This window comes from Vombatus ursinus, unplaced genomic scaffold (assembly GCF_900497805.2).
Source record: "Vombatus ursinus unplaced genomic scaffold, bare-nosed wombat genome assembly UNPS02001287.1, whole genome shotgun sequence".
In the NCBI taxonomy this organism is placed as follows: Eukaryota; Metazoa; Chordata; class Mammalia; order Diprotodontia; family Vombatidae; genus Vombatus; species Vombatus ursinus.
In genome coordinates, this window is record NW_020941065.1 from 12015147 (window position 1) to 12037347 (window position 22201).

At 51.2% G+C, this 22201-nt stretch overlaps 1 protein-coding gene across 1 annotated transcript in view; it reads right to left on the reverse strand.

Annotated features, from left to right (window-relative positions):
• GLTP (glycolipid transfer protein) overlaps positions 1–19606 on the reverse strand; it is a 28383-nt gene extending 8777 nt beyond the window's left edge. The window contains exons 1-3 of the mRNA XM_027863223.1: positions 19472–19606; positions 2261–2319; positions 73–206 (exon numbers count right to left, since the gene is read on the reverse strand). Coding sequence (XP_027719024.1) covers positions 73–206; positions 2261–2319; positions 19472–19574 — 296 coding nt within the window. The 5' untranslated portion in view covers positions 19575–19606. The remainder of the gene's footprint in view (positions 1–72; positions 207–2260; positions 2320–19471) is intronic.
• Between the last annotated feature and the right edge of the window lie 2595 nt (positions 19607–22201).

The following is a 22201-nucleotide window of genomic DNA, read 5'->3' on the forward strand; positions in this document are numbered from 1 at the left end:
ACACACACACACACACACACACACACACACACACACACACACACACGCACCCAGACTCAGACTCTCTCTCACCTTTTCAACCACATCAGTGCCAGCGTGGCCCCGACCTTTGGCCACTCGGGCCCATACATCTCCTTCTCGACCTCTAAGATGTTCTGCAGCGTTCGGAACTTGGTGGGGTTTTTGTCGTAAACAGCTCGGATTGTCTGAAACAAAACACCCAGTTTCAAAAGGTTTCCAGGTTGAAAAGCACTGCCCATAACAAGAGGGTCTACTACCTCTGCACAAAAAAAGGGGAGGTGGGAAAGAAGCCACCATCGCCTCCCTCCCCTCTGTCCCAGGGATCACAGACGTCTCCCCACACAGGTCTTAGATGAGGGAAGAAGGCCTTGGTTATCCCAGCGGAGACAACGAGATTTGGGATTTCAGGAAAAACCATCAGCAAGTTCAAGGTGGGAAAATCCACTGTGAGTACGCATGTCGGATGGCAGCGCCATAGGGTGCTGGGGTCTTGGGACACGGGAATCAGTCAGAAGGCTTTTGGTCAAGGCCCAACTCTCCCACTTGATGGTTGTGTGACCAGGAGACACTAATCTAACTGCCTCCTCTGAGCCTCAACAATGTCATTTATAAAGTGGGGATAATAATAATTTCACTGATCACTTCTCAGGGCTACTATGAGGGACCTACTATTTACACATCTACGTATGTTCACATATTTATGTGTGTTTGCATGTGTGGCAGGGGCTGTGAAGAATTATTTAGGCAGTTCCTTTATGGTTGTTCAGGCTGTTAATAAACAGTATAGCCAATAACCCTGATGCTTATTTAAACCCAGAAGATTAGAGAGGTGAGCAAAAAGCCTAAGGGAAAGGCAGTTTCTCCAGTTTATCAAATAATGATTAATCAACCAGGGTGGGGGCTCAGAGCTAATTCATTAGAGATTTATAATTAATAGGGAAATATCAAAACACATGTCTGGACTGCCTTAGAACCTGTGATGAAAATGAATCAAGAAAATGAGATAATAGCAGGTAGAGGGATGTGATCAGGTAATCACCCCACCTAAGCTATATGTGGGAATCAACTATAAATGCCATGTTTTTTTATACATATTTATAGTCTGTCAATCCATCCTTGTGTGTCCACACACATATACATATACTTACATATGGATACATATGAGAATGGATTGATAGATACTCTCTATCTCTCTACATATATATGTTATATATATATATAAATTATGTGTATATATATAAATTATGTTATATATAAATTATATATATTATTTATATATATATATATATATATATATATAAAAATGTGTGTGTGTGTGTATTGTTAGACAATGGTCCAGACTTGTGATTTCATCAGTATAGAGAAATGGCGCAAAAAGCCCATCTACCAATGTAGACTGGCAACTCCTCTGAATGACTAGAGTCAGAGAGATGCCAGGAACATTGAACGGCCAAACAACTTCTCCAAGGTGTCACATACAGATGTGCCAGACACAGGACGTGAGTCCAAAGCTTCCTCTCTCCATCCTTCTCCCAAATTAGCTGACAAATAGTTTAAACATTTACTTATCTGTTTCTGCATTGTTTCCCCCGAGTAGAACGTAAGCTTCCTGAAGGCAAAGAGTGTTTCATTTTTGCACACAGTAGGGACATAATAAATGCTTATTGAATTACTGACTGTAAGGCTGGCCCTCTGCCTTTTCTTCCCAGGTTATATATTGTAAATAAAATGTATACAGCCAGTTTTTAGTCTACTGGGAAATAGAAACAGCATTATAAATGGGATCCTTTTTTTTAAAGGTAGATTTTTGCTTTCTTAAAAAAGTCACAGGTCCATACCACCAGGCTTATTAAGGACCTTCTCTGCAAGGCACTGTGCTAAGTGCTAGGGATGCAAAGGGAACAGGAGACCTAGCTCCTACCCTCAAGGGGCTTCCCTTCTGTGGGAAGGCTATCACTAATTTGGGCGCAGTATCCAATGGCCTGAACCACTGAACCTCTCCTAGATGGCGGGGACAGGAAATGAGACACGTGAGGTGTTCGTTCAATGCTATTGATCACGCCAAGAAATGATCCCACTGTCCATCATCACCTCTTCACCATCACGGTACATCAGGGAACAAGGCAGCCACGACTTCAGCGGCCGCTCTCCCCACGCCTCAGTGAACGGCTGCGTGAGGAGGGACAACGTCTGCTAGAAGCGTTCCTGAAATATCGAGAACGAGGCTCTTTGCACGTACCTTGATGTTTCCGCTGATATCCGCTTTGATCGGGGTGAACACAGGCGAGCCAAAGCAGTCTGAGGTCAGAGAGAAGAGGCAAGACTTCAGGGCAATGACACAGAAGGCAGAACTGGGAGGCCCTGGAGAGGCCCGGGCTCCCCGCTACCCCAGCCTGCTCTGATCCCATTCACCCTAAAGCATTTTAGGTGAACAGGTCCGTGTCTCATTTCCACGTCTAAGTAACCGTACGCCCTGGGGTGACGTGTTTCCCCTCTCTGGGCCTCATTTTCCTTTTCTGTAAAGCGAGTGTTGGGCACACGGCTGGGACTCCTCACTCACTTATGGGGTTTGCCAGGACGTGTCTCTCGTGATGAAACCAAATGTTTCTGAATCAATCCATTTTAAAATGCAAATAAATAAAATTAAAACACGGAGATCTGATTGGATGACCAAGTTCCTTCAAGCCGTAATGACCTAGAAGTTCTAGGAAACCTAGCGACACCAAGCCAAGCTAAGAAGGGCAGGCACTGCACCCACACGGTGGTACAAAAAGAGACAAAAGGTGGTCCCCGTCCTCGAGGAGCTTACACTCTAACGGGGAGACAGGACGCCAACAACGAGGTACAACAAGCTATTTCAGCCTCCCGGAGCCTCAGTTTCCCCATCTGTCAAATGTGGGAGCTGGATCAGACAACCTTCCCTTCTGGCTCCAGATCTGGGCCCCCACATCGCTTCATTTCTGTGCTTGTATTTACATCCTTGAAATACAATGACATGAAGGCCAGGCACAGCGGTATACGCCTACACCAGGCAGGAAGGGCTGCAAGGGGGCTAAAGCTCTGGGGGGCTGCACCACGATACTGACACCCCAGGATTTGGGGTGGGGGGAAATGAGGGTGAAGGAAGAAGAGGGGGGAAGAGAGAGACAGAGGGGGAACGGAGGAGGGGAGAAGGAAGAGGAGGGAGAGGTGGGGGAGAAAGACGGGGGAAGGGAGGAGGAAGGAGGGAGAGGTGGGGGAGAAAGACGGGGGAAGGGGGAAGGGAAGAGGAAGAGGAGGGAGAGGTGGGGGATAAAGGGGAGAGAGGGAGAAGTGGTTTTGCCTATCTTTGTATCCCTAGCTCTTAGCCCCATACCTAGCACACAGCAGGTGCTTAATAAATGCTTAGCGACTGAATTCTAAAAAGCAAAAGGCAAAGCTGCCCCCACAGCATCAAAACACAACACGGAATGTTGCTCAGCCCAAAAATCACAGTAATAGAGCCAACAGGTCAAAAGTCCATCCCCAGGAGATCAATGTCATCTGATGCAGAGCAAAATAAACTGAGTCCTGTGGACTGCGCATACAAGGGCCAGGACAATGTGAAAGGACCACTGAGGAGGAAGACTGCTGGCAGAGAAGAGTTCTAGAACTAGAACCCCTCCTAAGGCAGAGAAGTGGGGGACCCTGGGGCAGAATACAATATACATCTGCATACAGCCTTTGTGGTGAATGTTTTCACTTTTCTTTGTCCCCAGGAAGGTCTAAGTGGAGGGAGGATGGATGGAAAAACAAAAGGTATCCATTAAACACATTTCCTGAGACAAATCCCAGAGAAAGGCCTTGATGGTTACCAAGAAGGGGGCCAAGCAGGGTTCCCTGGGCCCTGAGCTGGGCAGGGCCTTTCACGTCTGGGCTATTCTTTTTCTAATCTCTGACATTAGGAACAGCTTCAGGCTTCCAGTCCAAGCAATGGGCTGCCTTAGGATCTTGGGACCAGAGATTCAGAGCCGAAAGGGATCGAGCCCAACCCCCTCATCTGACAGACGGGGAAACTGAGGTTCAGAGCTAGTGAGTGCCCATGGCAGAATCAGAACTCAGGTATTTCTGTTTCTGAGTCCAGCACCCAGGAGGTGGAGGATTCCCCTCCTTGGAGATGTTGGCACAAAGGCTAGAACACCACTTGTTCTAAAGGGACTGTTCTAGGTCCAGTCTGGGCTGCACTGTCCAGACTTGGAGCCTGAGGGCCTGGATTCCTAGCCTGGCTCTAGTACCTTGACCATGACTTTGGTTGGACAAGTCAGCCCTCTGGGCCTTGGTTTCTTCATCTGTGAAATGGGGACAATGGTCTCCTCCCAGCTTCCCTCCTCCTAGAGTGTGTACAAGGAGAGCATGACAGCCGGGAGCTTGGAAGGAGGAGAGATTTCACTAACGTGGTTGTCACAGCTGCACAGATCTACAGCTGGAAGCTCCCTGAGGGCAGGCACTGGCTTTGGCCTTGCTACTCTCCCCAGGTGGAAAGGGGACTCAGCCAGGGCCCCCCGACAGCAACTGGCAGCTCCAAAATCTGCACCCATGACACAAGACCACAGATTTGGCACTGGAAGGGACCCCGGCAGCTCTCATCCTACCTGGGAGCAGTTAGGGGATGAGTGTCAGGGGCAGAACTGGAACCCAGGACCTCTGCCTCCAGGGGTCTTTCCACCGTGCTGGGCAGACCAGGCTAACCCCCAGCCCCATGCCTCCATAAATGCACTGGCCTTCATAAACTGCTGAGGCTAAAAGCCTGTAACACTCTGCAGGCCCCGCTGCCCCCGGGGAGATGAGCCCGCCTCATCGTGCTCAGGATGGGCCTGAACAGCGGCAGATCCTGCTTGGCAGGGCCTACTGGTCCAGCCCTGGAGAACCTGGACACCCTCTGTACCACAATGAGGGGGACTGTCAGCATTCCAGACACGAGGCTAAATTCTAGAAATGCATGGAGGGCGGGCTGGATCCCGTGGCCCACCTAAGAGAGGACCATAGACCTACAACGAAGTCAGCGACGAGGCCGTCCATCAAGGGGATTAGGGAGAGGAAAGAGGCAAAATGGAAAGAGGAAGTGAGAAACAGCTCAGCCCAACTCTGAGGAGGGATGCTGTCATGCCTCAGACGGCTCCCTGGGCCAGCAGGAGCAGTGAGGGCTGGAGAGGCCTTGGGTCACCCAGGGAAGGCTGCTTCCTCAGTTTCCTCCTCTGGACCAGAGAGCTAGTTAGATTCAATCAAAGGGACAAGGTCCAACCAAGCAGCCAGCAACCCGTGTCTCGTTCTCACAGGGTTTTGGATGCCTTGACCCACCCTGCCCTTGGGCCCCTCATTCTGGGCAATTTCTCTTCTTTTCTTTTATTGAGGGAGTTGGGGTTAGTGACTTGTCCAGGGTCACACAGCTAGCGTCTGAGGCCAGATTTAAACTCAGGTCCTCCTGACTCCAGGGCCGGTGCTCTATCCACTGCACCACCTAGCTGGGCCCATCCCTTGGGCTATTTCTAAACCAGTGACTCCTCTTTGGGTGGTCCCCCTGTCACAGACAGCTTTCCCTTGCCAGTGACTCCGTGCACGGCCCATCCCAAGGCCCTCAAAGACACTGCAGCAGTTCCTCGAGTCCTGCAGAGACACAGAGGCGGACGCCCCGTCCCTTCTCGGGGTGGGAGGGTCATGTGAGAAGATGCCGAGGTCCAGGAGCGGGTGAGCAGGCCCCACTCGAGGCCATGAGAACATCTCCCCCCACTTGGGGCCGCGCCAGGCCTCCCCTCTCCTCACCCGGGCAGTGGTGGCTGGCAACCGCTCAGAGCACCTGGCAATCAGGGACTTAATTACGGGGACACTCCCTTTAATCTCACCCATCTCCCTGATCTTATTGCTAAGAAGCTGACTCGGACAGTTTGGTCCCACGTGAGGAACGTGTGTGAGAATGGGAAGACCGTCTTTCCCATGGGATGGGCTCTCCTGTAGCCACGCTCTGAGCAGGGGGTGGTAGTGGTGTTTTAAAGCCACAGAGCTGAACCGGGCGGCCTCGGGGCACCCTGGCGCTGGAGGCGGGGCCTCTGCTTCTCACGCTCCACGTAAAGTGGACGCGTCACTTCCCTTCCACGTTCCCCATCCGTAAAATGAGAGGGTGGCCGAGGTGGTCTCTGGGGCCCTTCCGATCCCAGCCCCAGGATCTCAGCATCCTACAATCATGGCTTAAATTTGCTACATGCGGGCCCCTGGCCAAGTCACTACCCTCTCTGGGCCTCAGTCTCCTCATCTGTAAAATAAAGGAGTAGGACCGGATGCCCTAGGGTGACTTCCCCCTCTGGGCCTCAGAGGTGGCTTCCAGCTCTGGACTGTCGCCGGGACCTTTCCTCTGCCGGCTCCTTGCTTGGTTTGAACCCAGGACAACAGTAGACTATGAAAACCGAGACCATCGCTCCACGTGCACGACACTCAGCATCCAGCGTAGAGATGGAGAGATCGGAGTGCAGGGAAGAGGGGCAGGAGGGATTCAAACCCGGGACCTCAACTCCCAAGACCTGAGACTGAAGCCGACTCTTCCACTCAGTAATTAGGGACCATTTTACAGATGAGAAAACCGAGGCTCATAGGTTAAACACTTGTCCTGCCTACCTCTGAGGAGGGTCACAAATATCAGATGAAGCCTTATTCCCAGGCCATCCTCCTCCATCAGATTGCAAACATTAAGTGATAGTTTTGTTTTCTTACCTGTGTCCCACCCAATGAATGAATGAATGAATGAATGAACAAAAAGCACAGGAAACCCCTCCTCCTCTTACTAGGACCCCAGGAGCCCAGGTCCTCCACTGCAGAATGATGCCTGCCTTGGTTCCCTCTTCTGTAAAGTGGGGGCAAAGATCCCAGCATCAGCTACATCCCAGATGAGTCAGAGTGAGAACACTAGTGAAATACAAGTTGTTATTACTATTATCATCATCATTATTATTATTAACATCAAAGAGGAGGAAATGAAGGGGAGTTTGGTGACCCCATTACCCCCCACTGGCTTGGCTCACAATTACAAGAAATGAGGGGCAAAGGCCAATTCTGGTCGCTCAGAGAATCATGACTCACGTTTTGGGGGAGAATGAAAGAGCTCATTATGTAGCACTGCCTTTGTGGTGAGGAAAAAAGCCTTTTTGTTTCTCCATCAGAGCTCCAGAACGGCAGAGAACTCAGTTATTGTGGGCACAGAACAGCATCGGTCCCTGGGGGACACGAGCATGAACACGGGGCCCACGATTCCATCGGGGCCACATCGGAAAGGCCGGGGCCGGAGGAACCCACTTCTGAAGCCGGGGGAAGGGGTGAGCACAGCAGGAGAACAGCGAAGGCAGCATCCTGGAGCCAAGCTCTGCCCACCCGTCCTGCAGAATGCAGGAGTGGGAGGGAGGGGCGAGAGACACAGAGACATAGAGACACAGAGAGATGGAGACAGAAAGAGATCCCCTGATAAGACGCCACCCAACTGGATTCCACAGGGGGAGGGGAAAGCGGGCAGAGGTGGGAAGGGGTGCCCAGGCAGAATGAAGGATGAATGAGTCAGGTCCAAAATCTTCACATAAATTCCAGCTAACTCCCCCAACTGGCTCTGCAGAGCCAGGACCGAGGTAGGTAAGGGGGCAGCTGATTCCGGCTCAACGAGGGGTACTGGAAGCACCCCTTTGTACAAAGGAGGTCACATCCGTGTTTTTAGGGCCAATGGATTCCACGCCGGCCTGTGGTTTTGTGCTGGGACAAATCAAGGCCTATGTACCCAGCTGCATGCTTATGGATTCAACAGATTGATTCCAAGCCCCTTCTCACTGAATCCAAGTTTTTTTCCTTTTTTCTCCCCCCTCTCTGGTTTCCCCAAGGGAAAGTCGACCGTGGGCTTCCTCCAGCCCTGCCTTTCACATGGGAATGCTGAGGCCCTGCTCTAAACTACCACACCAGTCTTGTCTGACTAGTTTCACTGTTAATCCAAACCTGTTTCTTCAAACTACCACCCACTGGATGTGGCCCAGGGCAGTGTGGCTCAGTGGAGACAGCCCTTCCCATCTCTGAGTCTCAGTTTCCTCACCTGTAAAATAGGGCTAAGAGGACCTGCACTACCTACTTCCCAGGGTCCTCAGCACTCACCTGCCTTGAAGACAGCATGACCCAGGTCCAATTCCCGCCTCGGACCCTTAGGAGCAGTGTGCCCTTGGGCTGATCACTTCTCCTTCTCAGGGCCTCAGTTTCCTCATCTGCGAAATGGGGGGGTTGGACCCTATAACCTCTGAGACTCCCCCCCGCTCTAAATCTAGAACTCTATCATTGTACCACCTAAGGCGCTGTCAGAGTGGAAGACGATCCATTTCTCCCTGGGTCCTCCACGCCACCAGCCTCCAGCCTGCAGCGAGGCCAGGCAGTTAAATGAGGGAGGTCAGAACACGTCCTTTAAAGAATCCAGCTGGCCGAGCTACAGAGGCTGAGCCGGGCGGGAGGTGCTAGGGATACAAAGGCAGTGACTTACCCAGGGTCACCCAACTAGTAAGTGTCTGAGGCTGGATTTGAACTCAGATCTTCCTGATTCCAGGCCCAACACTCTATCCACTGAGCCACCTAGCTGCCTCCTAGGCAGACAGGTTAAGTGATTGTCCAAGGTCACAGAGTTAGTAAATGTTTGAGGCTGGATTTGAACTCAGGTCTTCCTGGCACATGGCAGGTGCTTAATAAATGCTTGTTGCCTTGACCTGGCCTGTGCAAAGGGACAGGGACATGAGATGGCATGTTGGGACTCCAGGTTCACAAGTTCACAGATTCAGAAAGCCCTCAAAAGCCCTCAAGTCTAACTCTAATTCCTTTTCCAGATGAGGAAACTGAGGCCCACAGAGGTAAGTGACTTGCCAATGTCACACAGGTAGAAGTGGCTTAGCACGATGCCTGGAATACCATAAGCACTTAATAAATGCTTCCTGTTGTGGTGGCAGATCTAAGACCATCTTTACATCCATCAATTATATAAGAATGCTTTCAGGGGCTACTGTACTAAGGAAATGCTCTTTGCCCTAATACTGAACAGCCACAGACTACTTCTTGTTCTGAGTCACTATGTCTTTTTTATTTTTAAAGAAGCTTCCGGGGGCAGCTAGGTGGTGCAGTGGATAGAACCACTGGCCCTGGAGACAGTAGGACCTGAGTTCAAATTTGGCCTCAGACACCTAACACTAGCTGTGTGACTCTAGGCAAGTCACTTAACCCCAATTACCTCACCAAAAAAAAAAAAAGAAATTTCCATGCTTTTTTCTATTTCCTTGTTTGAAGTCTTCCCTTCCCTTCCATAATCCTGTCTTCCAGCAGTCCTTTCCCCACTCCTCCCTTCAAAGGTAATGCTACTAGTCTGCTAAGAGGGGAAACTAGCTTCACCAAGGGCCTTATCACTGCATGTCAAGTAAGAGTAAGTGAGTTCTAACTGGGGCATCAGACTCCGTCACAGAAACTCAGAGTCAGAAGGCACTTTGGAAGCCACCCTGAATGCAGACCCACTCCATGACCTGCAGTGATGGGGCCCCCTGTCTCCCTACTCCCCAAGAGATCATCTTTGGTGCACAGACCTTAAACCATACACTACAGGGCCTCAGACATCTCTTCCTGCTCTCTGGCTCCATCCCAGAAAGATGAGGACAGTAGCGTCTTGGAGGACGCCCATCATTATGTTACAAGCAAAACTACTCCAGCATCTACTTGGAAATCCTTCTCCCAAACCACCCCTTGGCACCTGGTTCTTCAAGAGTCCACGTCTCCTAACTGGCAATTTTCTAAAGGTTAGTGTCAAGGTAACAATTTTCCCCACCCAACCTACCCACCGGCTTCATCTCGGGGCAGGCTCCGCTGAAAGAGATAATACTTGGTGTTTCCAGGACACTCCCTGGCCTCATTTCCAGCCTGGATGACTCAGGATGGCACAACATGAGGAGGAAAGAACAATGCCTCTGCTGGGAGGTTGGCAATCTGGCCAAGGAGGGCTCTGATTCAAATCCAAATTTTCCCAGAGTCAGAAAATAAAATTCAGCTATGAAAAGGACCAAGTCGATTGCCCTGACAATTCCTGTCTCAAAGGAGTCAGGGGCTGGCGCCGGACTCAAGTTACTTCTAATTGAGATGAATCATTTATTAATCCCCAGAGGTGGGTGCTGGCAGGTGGGGTCGGGGAGGGCTGACAGAAAGATGGAGCCAGTTCATGGAGGAGCCAGTTTGGGGGCAGAGCCCACCCAGGGGCTCCCACCCTTCACAGAAACTGGCTCAAAGGGGTCAGAGAAGAGGAAGAGAATTTAAGAATCACCTGGGCCAAACCCCTCATTTTACCATTTTGGTCACAGAGTTACTAAGTGGCACAGTCAGGATTTAAACACAAGGGACGGGTCATTTTTATTGTTCTTTAATAGGCTTCAAGATGTTATGTATAAATAACACACAAGCTGACAATCCTAGAGTGCTGAAAGTCTTACAAAGTGCCCTCCACGTAGTGTGGGAGAGCCTCTCCCCCCATGTAGGCACCCTCTTTGTACACATAAAGAAACTGAGGCTCAGAATGACAAAGGGACTGGCACAGGGGTCAGACTGCTAGGAAGTGTCAGAGGCATAATCTGAATCCAGGTCTGCCAGATGACCAGTTCAGGACCTAGGCCCAAACTGTACCTCTGATGCTTACTATTTGAGTGACCTTGGGCAAGTGTCATGACCTCAGGGGCCCTCAGTTTTTTTCACCTGTGGCCTAAATGGTCTCTAGCACTAGGAGCCCCATGAATACTTCATGTACTGTCAAACTTGGCTGGCGTGCTGGCTGATTTTGCTGAAATGCTACCTTCTCTACTCTGCTTTTTTATTTTTCATAACCAGAGATCGGTGTTGGGGAGAGAGGAAGGGATATATTTGGAAATGAGAAGAAAAGCTACCAATTGAAAAAAAAAGCTGGCTCAAAATGTCCTGGGTAAGTAGAATAAGCTCTATGGGTAAAGCCTCCATCCAGATCAAAAAACATGCATTCGGCAACCCCTGGCTAGGGGCAAGGGTGTAGACTTTGGTTTGCCCAATCAGCAAGAAGTCTAATATGAACAAGCCAGGCCTAGATCATATCAATGAAGGAGTCAGGTACCCAGAACCTTTTCTAAAAGGGAGAAAAAGAAACACGCACACCTTTTGTCTCCACACCCAGACAACTGGGTGCCTGGGAGAATCAACGGAGTAGAAGTGGGTGGACATCAAAGGTTTAAGATCTCAGCGCTGATAGAATTAAAAAACATCCTCACGGGGAGCTGTCCAACAATGGGATGGGCTGCCTGCTCCAGAGGGAGAGGATGCTTCTCCACCTCTTTTCACTACCACGATTTTAGGCTGCATTGAAGGGAATGCAGCCTCTGTAATCTACCCTGCTCAGACTCCCCAGAAAGAAAAGTGGATTCTGGTCTAAGCAGCACTGTTTAAGAAAGACACTGATAAGCGGAGGAACATCCAGGGATGCCAAGTGGGACAGTGAAGTCAGGTCAACAAACATTTACTAAGTGCATGCTATGTGCCAGGCATGGAGTCTGCAAAGAAAGGCAAAAAACAAGCACATTTTTAAAAACCAGTGCCTGAACTGAAGGGGCTCAATCTAATGGATGAAGACGCCACACAAACAGCTACATACACACAGAATATGGTCAGAATGAGGCAGAGATAATCTTGGAGTGAAGGATAGCGATTAAGGATGGGAAAGTTTTCTTGCAGAAGTGGGACTTTAGCTGAGGCCCTGAAGGCCAAGGAGGGCAGGAAGCTGAGATGAAGGAGAGTTCCAGGCATGGGGAGAGGCAGAGAAAACCCGTGAGCGCAGAGACAGAGGGTCCTGTTCATGGAACGGCCAGGAGGCCAGGGTCACTGGAGCAAAGATTATGTGACAGGCAGTAAGTGTAAGCAGACTGAAAGGTATGGAGGAGCCAGATTATGAAGGGCTTTGAAAGCCAAACGGAGGATTTTATATTTGGTTGTGGAGGTTAAAAGGAGTTTGTTTAATAGGAGGCGGGGGTAACAAACTCAGATCAGCACTTTAGGAGGAATAATTTAACAGCAGTGTGGAGGATGAACTGGAGGGGAGAGAGACCTGGGACAGATAGACCCCCCCTACCCCCACCCCAGCAGTTACTGCAATAGTCCAGGTGTGAGGTGATGAGGGTTCGGGCAGTGTCAGAGGATAGAAGAGGGCATATTGGAGAGATGCTCCAGAGGTGAAATTGATGAGAGATGCTGAAAGGTGTAATTGATGAAAAATGTGCAAAGATGAAATTGACAGGCCTTGACACCATACTGGATTGGGGGGGGGGAGGAGATAGTGAGGAGCCCAGGCTGACTCCTAGGTTTCAAGCCTGGGTGAACAGGAGGATGGCGGTACCCTTAACAATAATAGGGAAGTTTGGAAATAGGGAGGGCACGGAGGGAAAGACAATGAGTTTTGTTTTGGACACGTTAAGCTTAAGATGCCTATGGGACATCCAGTTTGAGATGTCTGAAAGGCAATTGGAGATGAGAGACTGGCAGCCTCTGAGGTCACAGGGAGATTACAGAAAGATAAATAAATCTGAGAATCCCCAGCAGAGATAATTGAATCCATGGGAACTGATCGGATCACCAAGTGAAACAGTAGAGGGTGAAGAAAAGGCCCAGGGCAGGACTCCTGGGGGACACCTACAAGACCCAGCAAAGAAACAGAGAAGGAGCAGTCAGACAGGTAGGAGGAGAACCAGGAAAGATAAGGGGTGGCCCCAAAACCTAGAGAGAAGAGAGGATCAAAGAGTGATGAGCGGTATCAAAGGGCACAAAGAGGCCAGGGAGGAGGACTGAGGAAAAGCCATTGGGTTTAGCAGCTAAGGACACTGGTAACTTTGGAAGGGAGAGCAGCTTCATTGAGCACGGCGAGAATGGAAACCAAATTGTAGAAGTAAGAAGAGAGTGAGCGTAGAGGATGTGGGGGTCCTACTGTAGATGGCACAAAAGGGAGGAGATATATGGGACAATGGGATGTATGGGATGGATTCATCAAGTGAAGGGTGTGGCGGGTGGGGGAGATATGAGTATGTTTGCAGACAGTAGGAAATGAGCCTACATGGAAATATCTAGGGAAATACCACCCACAGAGATAGTAAATGGCTGGTGATCTGAGCGGGGAAGGGGGACTGGGAAAAGCTTCTTGGAGAAGACAGGATCTGAGCTGACTCTAGAAGAAAGCCAGGAGGCAGAGGTGAGCAAAGAGACCATTCCAGGCCTGACGGCCAGTCAGTACAAAGGCAGAGTCAGGAGATGCAGCAGGTATGGAAAGACAGGAAAAGGCCAGGTTACAAGAGCTTAAAATGCCAACCAAAGCCTGAAGGCAATGACACCTGGAGCTGGCTGGGCACAGTGACAAGGTCAGACCCGGCCTCTGGGCAGAGGATGGGCTGGAGGAGCTGTAGGGTACTGCAGTGGAGGTGGTGGGTCTGTGTGAGCGGAGAGAAGGGATGCAGACCACAGACGTTGGGGAGGGAGGTGCAGGTGACGATGAGGGAACCATTGGATCTGGGAGACTAGGTGAGCGGGAGGATGGTGGGGCCTGGGATGGTAATAAGGGAGCTCTGAAGAGGCGGAATGTGGGGAGGGAAGATAATGAATGAATTCTATCTTGGATACAGTGAATTTGAGCTTTCTCCACATGGAGATGTCCAAGAAAGAGAGAGACTAGGGCCAGAAATCCAGATCTGGAATCACCCGCAGGACCATGGCCCGAAAGACTGTGCCAGCCTGTCCACTGGGGAAGGAGCAAAGCCAACTCTCTATGCCAGGAGATTATCAAGTGAGCTCGCCAATAGAGATAAAACACCTGCCGGCAATCTGGAATAATAGAAAGAATCCACAACTGCCATCCCAAAGATCTGGGTTCAATCTCCACCGACCCTCACTAGCTATGGAACCCTGGATGAACCTCCAAGCCTTAATTCTGTCATCCATGAAATGGGGATACCAACACCTCACAGGGAGGTGCAAGGCTCAAACGGTAACCCACAGCAAAAGCATTTGGTCACCTCCCTGTGCCCCCAGAGCCAATCAGGTGCCCACATCACTGGGCTCCACCTCCTCGGAATATCTCCTATCCGTCCCCTCTTCCTCACCATGTTCACTGCCACCAGCCCAGCTCAGACTCACTGGACCTCTGCCCTGGATGACTGAAACAGCCTCTTTCTTGGCCTCCCTGCCTCCACACTTTACAGCTGCCAAAGGAATCTTCCTAAAGCACAGGCATGACCCCATGGCTCCTCTGCTCAAGACGTGCTGTTAGATTGTAAGCTCCATGAGGACAGGAGCTCTTTTTGTAACCCTAGCACTTAGCACTGTGCCTGGCACATAACAGTGGCTTAATAAATGTTTGTCGAATGAACGAAGGGCTCCCTATTGCCTATTAGGGTCCAAAACAGATTCATCCATTTGATATTTAAAGGCCTTCACAAACCACCTCCAAGCTGTCTTTCCAAACTGAGTTCACACTACTACTAAATATAATATCCTCTTCCTCTGTCTCTCCCCCCACTTCTCTCTCTCTCTCTCTCTCTCTCTCACTCTCTCTCTCTTACTCTCTCTCTCTCTCTCTCTTCCCCCTTCTCCTCTCCTCTCCATCCCCTGACTGGCCCAAGCCAGGCAGAAGAAGGCTCCGATTACCAGGTCAAGGAATCTGAGGAGACCGAGTAAAGAAAGGCCTTTGCTCTTGGGAGGATCTAGTGAAACCAGTCCAGTAAAGAGATAGGAGCCTGGCCAGAAGGCAGAGGAGGAAGGGGAGGAAGGGGAGGCTGGATGAAGGAGTCCAGGAAGGGTCACAGCACCCCCCCCACAGGATGTTGCCCCTCTGTGCCCACACACTGGCCCCCATTCCCAGTGAAGCCCACACAGGAGGGCAAGCTTGGTATAATAAACAGCACAAGGCTGGACGTGGCATCAGGGAGACATGGGTTTGAATCTGGCCTCACCTCTCAGACGCTCGGCTTCCTCATGTGGAAGCTGGGTCTGATGAGGCACAAGGCAGCTGCTGTTCAGTTTGGGACACGCACCCAGGACTTTATCAGTGTGGGAAACTCCTGGGCAGCAAGCTCCCTCCACAGACACTGATGAGCAGCCCCTGGGCCACAGACAGTCCTAGAAAGGAGCCTGGGGCAAAGAAAGGTAAAGGGACTTCTCCAGGGTCACAAAGCCAGAGAGGTTAGAGGAAGGCCTGGACATCTGCAGGCCAGCCCTCCAGGTACTGCTGCGGCCTCTCTTATTCAGTTATGTTAAGGAGGAAATCCCCTCCCACTCCCAGACTCTGACCCCGAGCTGAGGCCTCGACAGGAGCTGGGGCTGACAGCTTCCTCATCTATAAAACAGCAGCCCTGGACCACTGACCTGGCCAGAGGAGCCTGTCTTCCTAAGAGTATCTGACAAAGAGTACCTCCAGGAAAAAGAGGCCTCAGAAAAAAGGACTTTGGAAGCTTCAGAAAACCTCAAGATTACAGTCAACACGGCCAAGTTTGCTTTGGAACATACTTACTATTTAGATCATACTTATTATTGTTATTATTTATTTTTTAAAAGTTAAATTAAATTTAAAAATGTGTTTAATTTAATTATTACTACTAGTAATAGTTGATATATCATCTGATCAACAATCATCCATTAAGTACCAACCATGTGCCTAGCACTGTGCCAGATGTAGTGCTATAGATGTAAATAAAACAGGCCTGCTGGGGTCAGGAGTAGGCGGGGGGGGGGGGGGGCAAGATATTAGTAGCATTCTCCCCCTCCTCTCTGCCTCTGTTTCTTTCTGCCTCTCTGTCTCTGTGTGTGTCTCTCTCTGTCTCTCCCCTCTATCCTTCCTCTCTGTCTCTCCCTCCTTCTCTCCTCTCCTCTTTTCTCTCTCTACCTCTTTAATCCTTAAGAAACTGCTTTGAATAACTCAGTAACTACTTCCAACGTCCTTCTCGGTTTGTATGCCCACAGTATAATAAGCTCATTGGGGTCAGAGATTCCTCCATTTCTGTCCCACGGGGTGAACCCAGGGGCAGCCCTCCATGCCCAGGCCTCTCTGGCCCACCCCCCCCACCCCCCAACTTCCTCTATGAGGTCTGAGCATTTTACCCTGGAATTCCCTCCCTGGAAACCCCCTCCACCCACCCGATAGCTCCCCACAGAACCTCCCTTCACAGAGGGCACCCAAGCCTGCCAGCTCTCATTCCCCTCCAGACTTTCTCTCCCATGGCCCTTCCCCGTTTCAGCCTTCTTTTAAGGGTTATCTGCCCTTACTGGAATGTAAGCCCCTTCAGGGCAGGGGCTGTCTTTCTTTCTACTTGTGTTTGTACCCATAGTGCCAGGCACATAGTAGGTACTTAATAAATGCCCGTTGACTGCCTGAAAGAAAAGTCATAAAGGACAAGCTGGCATGAGTGAGTTTAGGGTTGGGTTTCTGGAGGGAAAGATCACATCACTAATGTCAGAGATCCATTGAAGAGTAAGAACCAAACCCAGGAGGGGTACTAATGAACCCATTTTACAGATGAGGAAAGTGAGTCCTGTCCAGGATCACCCAGTCAGTAAGGGTTAGAGTCAGGATAAGAAATAAGGATGATGATGATGATAGTGATGAAGATGATGATGAAGAAGGAGACACAGTGAAAAGCATGGCAGATTTGAAGTCCCAGGACCTGGGTTCAACTCTCAGTCTTAACTGTTTGCTTCCCCTCTGGGGCCTGTTTCCTCCTCTCTAAAGTGACAGGGTTCGGTCTCAATCTAAGGTCCTACAAGCATAGGCCTTAACCTTCCTGGGCCTCAGTTTCTTTTTCTGTAAAATGAGAGGGTTCTGAGATCTCTCCCAGCTCTGCATCTCTGGTCCTCGGAGGCTCTTTCTGTACATTATAACACATGGGGAACCCTCTGACAAGGGGGTTGTCTTTTCCATGACTGGCCCATGGTCACACTGCTACCACCAGAGGCAAGATTCAAACTCAGGCCTCTCCTGACTTCCAGTCTGTCCCCTGCTGCCTCCCCAAAGATCAAACACCCCATCATGGTCCTTAACTCTCCGTGGGGGTATAAAGCCCTTCTGTCCCAGAGCCCCAAGAACACAAGGACAGCTTTGGGGGAGGAGAGGCAAAGTGAAAGGGAGGGCTGACTGTCTTCTCCAGGTCTTTATCTTAACGGCAGTTTAGACAAGAGGTCTGAGTTCAGGGAGGAAGACGCTGAGGCCAGAAAACAGCTCCAGGAATGAAGCAGTGTCTCCACGAAACCCCAAAATCTCAGAGGTCCAGGGGGGTGTCATCTAGTCTGACCTGACCAGACCAAGAATCAATGAACATTCATTAAGCCCCTAGACAGCATGGAGAAGCTTACATTCTAAGCCCTCTACACTTGGTTTTCATTTGTCATGCGTCCTGGACCCCCCGGCCTTCTGGTGAAACCCAATGAGCCCCCCTCCCCCCATCGGCTTCTCAGTTTTCTCCTTGAGATTTCATAGTCTCTTCCTCTTAATTCAATCATTTATAAAGCAGCTAGACTGTGTCAAGTGCTGAGGCTACAAAGACCATAAAAGGGGGGGGGTCCCCTGCCCTCTAGAAGCTTACATTTTAATGGGGGTGGGGGGCAGGGAGAGGTTCACCCCGTCTAGAGATGAGTGAATACAAAGTGAACACAAAGTAATAATTTCAGTATTTCCCGAGGGACAGGGCTAATAACTGGGGAGAAAAGGGGGGAAGAGGGGTCAGAAATTAGGAAAGGTACCTGAGCTGTGTCGATAGAAAACTAAAAACACCCAGTTTAGCAGCTGAATTCTGCCCCAGCCTCAACGGCAAAGAAAAGCTGCACCCAGATTGATCCAACAGGGCCAGGATTCAACAAAGCAGCCCAGAAGCCCTCTGCCCCAGGCACCCAGAGACCCCTGGGCCCAGTGCCCAAGGGGTAGCCAGAGCCAGCCCTCTCCCCTGCCTTGCTACTGACCAGAAGGGTTGAGTGCTCACAGGCCTGAGACATCCTGAAATCCACCATCAGGAGGGCTGAGCTCAGCTTCAGCTCCAAGCAGGGCTTCCATCAAAAAAGAAAAGTCTCACCCCAAGTTTGATGTCTCTGTAGATTTGGGGCTCCCCCTTTTTCTCCCACCCATGGGAAAGTATATTGAAGGTTCAGTTCCCCACAGGGTGCAGGGACCCCAAATTAGCCAGCAAGAGATAAGCTATCCAGGGAGACAGGAGAAAATTGACTCTAACTTCCTCTTGGACACAGGGACCAAAACAAGGCAAGATGAGTTTGGAACATTTCCACTTCTCATCCACCACCGGGCTCAGGCTTCAGGGGAAAAGAGGGGACAGGCACTGGAGGCAGAGGGGGGAGCCCCCAGCTGCTGGTCCCCCACGAGGTTCCGGGTGCTTGCCGCAGGTGGGGCAGGGGATGACCGGACCCCCACCTCCTCCCCTGCTCACACACAGGGAGGCTCAAAGATTGTTAGAGCTGAGCATTGCCTCTGAGACCCTCGAATCCAAACTCCCTCATCTAACAGGGGAAACTGAGGCCCTTGCCCTCCGAGAAGCTAAGCTTCTCGGGGGGCAGGTCCACTATGTTTCTGTTACTAGCCCCAGCGGCAAAGCCTGCCCACGTTAACGAGTGTTGGGGATCGAGGGGAGACAGGAAGGGGAGCCTTGGGGGCTGGTAAGAAGGGACAGCCCCAGAAAGCAGGACCCGGCAGAACCCTTTAAACCCGTGGTGTCCAGTTTAAATGGAAAGGGCCCAGCAGGGCACAGGATGACTTAGAAAACCATGGATTGGCACCGTCCACGTCGGACTGTATGTTTGTTATTTATTCTGTTAGTGGCTTTAAAGGATGATGGAGAGAGGACGCTTCAGGGGGGCAGAGGAAGCCCTTGAAAGGGGGCGTTCTCTAGGGGGCACTGGGGGGAGAGTTCTTAAAAGAGGGGGTCTTTTTACGGGGCAAAGGAGACTTTTTAAGGGGAGGGCTCTGCCCGAGCCAAAGGGACTTTCTTAAAGGGAAGAGGCTCTTTAAAAGGGGGGGGTTATCACTTTCCTGGGGGAGGGGAAATTCTTAAGGGGGGAGGGATTGTCTTAAAGAGGGTGTGTCTCGGGGGGGGCGCTTCTTAAAGGAGAAGTCTTCTCTTTCCAGGGCAAGGGGACTTCTTAAGGGTGGGGGGAGGGTCTCTTTACAGGGATAGCCGGGCTCCTTAAAGAGAAGTAGTTCTTTGCAGGGAAGGGAGACGGCTCCAGGGGGAGGGGATTTCTTAAAGTGCGGGAAGGGGCTGTCTCTTTCCAGGGGAGGAGGCTGTCTCTTTCCGAGGAGGGGGCTGTCTCGGTCTCACTCCCTTCTCGGGCCCGGGGCTGGAGGAGGGCGGCGCAATCCGAAGGGCTGCCTGGCGGCGGCGGCGGTAGCGGCGGCAGCACTCACCGAAGAAGGGCGGCAGGTGAGCCACGGCGTCCAGGAAGGGTCCCGTCTCGATCTGCTTGTCCGCCGGCAGCGGCTTCAGCAGATGCTCGGCCAGCAGCGCCATGGCCGGGTCGGCGTTCGGTCCCAGCAGGAAGGCGGCAGTGGCCGCTGGGTCGCGCCCCGCCGCGGCGCCAGGACCCGCTCCTGCTCCTGCGCCTGCGCACGCGCCGCCTCCTCCCCCGCACCCCGCGGCGTCCTCGCCGCCATCGCCGTGGCCGCCTGCCTCCGCCACCGCGCCGCTGTCTGGATTCGCGCCGCCGAGCCCAGCCTCTAGCCGAGCCAGCAGCGCCGCCCGCCGGCCTCGGGCCTAGCCTAAGCTACCCGATGTGCCCCGCCCCCGGCACGGCTCCACCAATGGCGAGGCCGCGCTCCACCAGGCCCGCCCAATCCCCGCCCTGGGCACGCCCCCAGCCCCAGCCGCGGCGCTCATTGGCTGGGCCCGGGGCCGAGCGCTCCCGCCCCGCCGACGTTCGGGGTGGGGGGGGAATGCGGGGTGGGTGGGACAGGGGAGGACACCGCCCCATCAGCCCAGCCCCATAGGGGCGCGGAGCCCGGGGCGAGGGCAGGCTCAGCTACCCCGCAGCCTCGCCCAAGCGGAACCGGCCCAGCCTGGGTCAGTGCTCCCTAGACTACAGCCAGCCGACCTTCTCTGCATTGATCTCTTAAGAGCCAAGCACGGTGCTAAGCGCTCTCCATTAGCCAGCCAACCTGCATTTATTAAGTGCCTACTATATACCAGGCGGACCAGTGGTCCAGCTTATGCTCGCCTACTTTCGTTACTCAGTTCAACTGAGCCTACCATGAGACAGTTCTAATTGTTAGTCAACAAGCCATTACTAAGTCCTGGGGATGCAAAGCCAAAAACACAGGTTTCTGGCCCTCCCAGAGCTTACGTGGGCCCACTTAACGTCTAACGTGGGAGACAACATGCAAACAGCGGTAATAATGTTGTTGGTCAGTCGTGTCTGATTCTCTGCCACCCCATTTGGGGTTTTCTTGGCAGAGATACTGGAGGGGTTTGCCCTTTCCTTCTCCGTCCCCTTTTACAGATGAGGAAACTGAGGCAAGCAGGGTTAGGTGACTTGCCCAGGGTCACACAGCTAGTAAATGTCTGAGGTCAGATTTGAACTCAGGAAGATGAGTCTTCCTGACTCCAGGTCCAGCACTCTATCCACCGTACCACCTAACTGCCACCACTGCTGTCATCATCATCATCATCAAGATGCTGCTATAATAATAGCATTTGTGTCTTGCTCTATTATTTGCCAAGCGTTCCATAAGTATTCTCACATTTGATCTTCAACAGCCCTGGGAGGGAGGTGCCATTTTCCCCATTTTACAGATGAGGAAATGGGCAGGCAAAGGTTAAGTGACTTGCCAAGGGTCATACAGCTAGTGTGAATGGATTGGAACTCAGGTCTATCCTGGCTCCAGGTCCAGGGCTCTACCCATTGTGCCACCCAACTGCCTTCTATGTATAGAAGATATCTATCCATATATATGGCAATATATGCAGATATACTAAAAATTGCCTAATAATTTATATTTATAATAATATATGTAGTAAATTATTAGGAATTTTTAAGTGGATCAATCACTCAACCTGCATTTATTAAGTACTGTCTTTGTGCTAGGTCCTGGGCATACAAAAATAAAATCAGTTCTTCCCAAAAAGTTTAATCCTTCTTTCCAAAAGACCATCCTACAAATCCCTGAAGACACCTTCCACACGCTGCCTAAGGCTTCCCTTCCATCCATCCATCCATCCATCCACTCATCTGTCCATCCATCTGTCCATCCATCCACTCATCCATCCATCCATCCATCTTCTGACAAAGACAAGAAGAAAACAGTCCCTGGTCCTCTTCTCTCTCTACACTCTCTCACTTCCTGACCTCATCAGTTCCTAGGGCAGGGGTGGGGAACCTGCAGCTTCAAGGCCACATGTGATCTTCTAGGTCCTTGGGTTCGGCCTTTTGACTAAGTCCATGTTTTCCAGAACAAATCCTTTTATTAAGGGAATTTGTTCTGTGAAGTTTGGATTCAGTCAAAGAGCCGCACTTAAGGGCCTAGAGGGCCACATGTGACCTCAAGGCTGCAGGTTCCCCACCCCTGCTTAGGGTTTCTTATAACATTTGTATGCAGGCAGTTCCCAGGTCTATACACCCAGCCCTAGTCTTTTCTCCCAACCTCCCGAATCTCCAGTTGCCTTTTGGATATGGAGAACCAGCCGTCCCGGAGGCATCTCAACCTTAACGTGTTCCAAACAGAACTTATTATCTTCATCCTGCCTCCTCTCAATGCCCTGTGGCTGTCAAGGACACCACCATCCTTCCAGTTATCCGGGTGCAGGAGCAAGGTGCCATCTTCCACTCTTTCACCCTATGGATCCAATCTGTTGTCTCTCACATCTTCCTCTTTCTCTCCACTCATCCGGCCTCCTCACCACTTTTCCAGACTCCAGCAATAACCTCCAAATGGTCGCCACCCCAATTCACAGCCTCCAAAGTGGACCACGTTACTCCCTTCCTCAATAAATGTCAGTGGTTCTCTCCCACTGCCGGGACCAAATATAAATGCCTCTACTTGACATTTAAACCTTCTTATGCCTTCCTTCCCCTTACGCTGTTGTAATCCGGTCACTGTGGTTTACTTGCTGGTTGTCTGCGTGACTTTCCATTTCCTACCTTC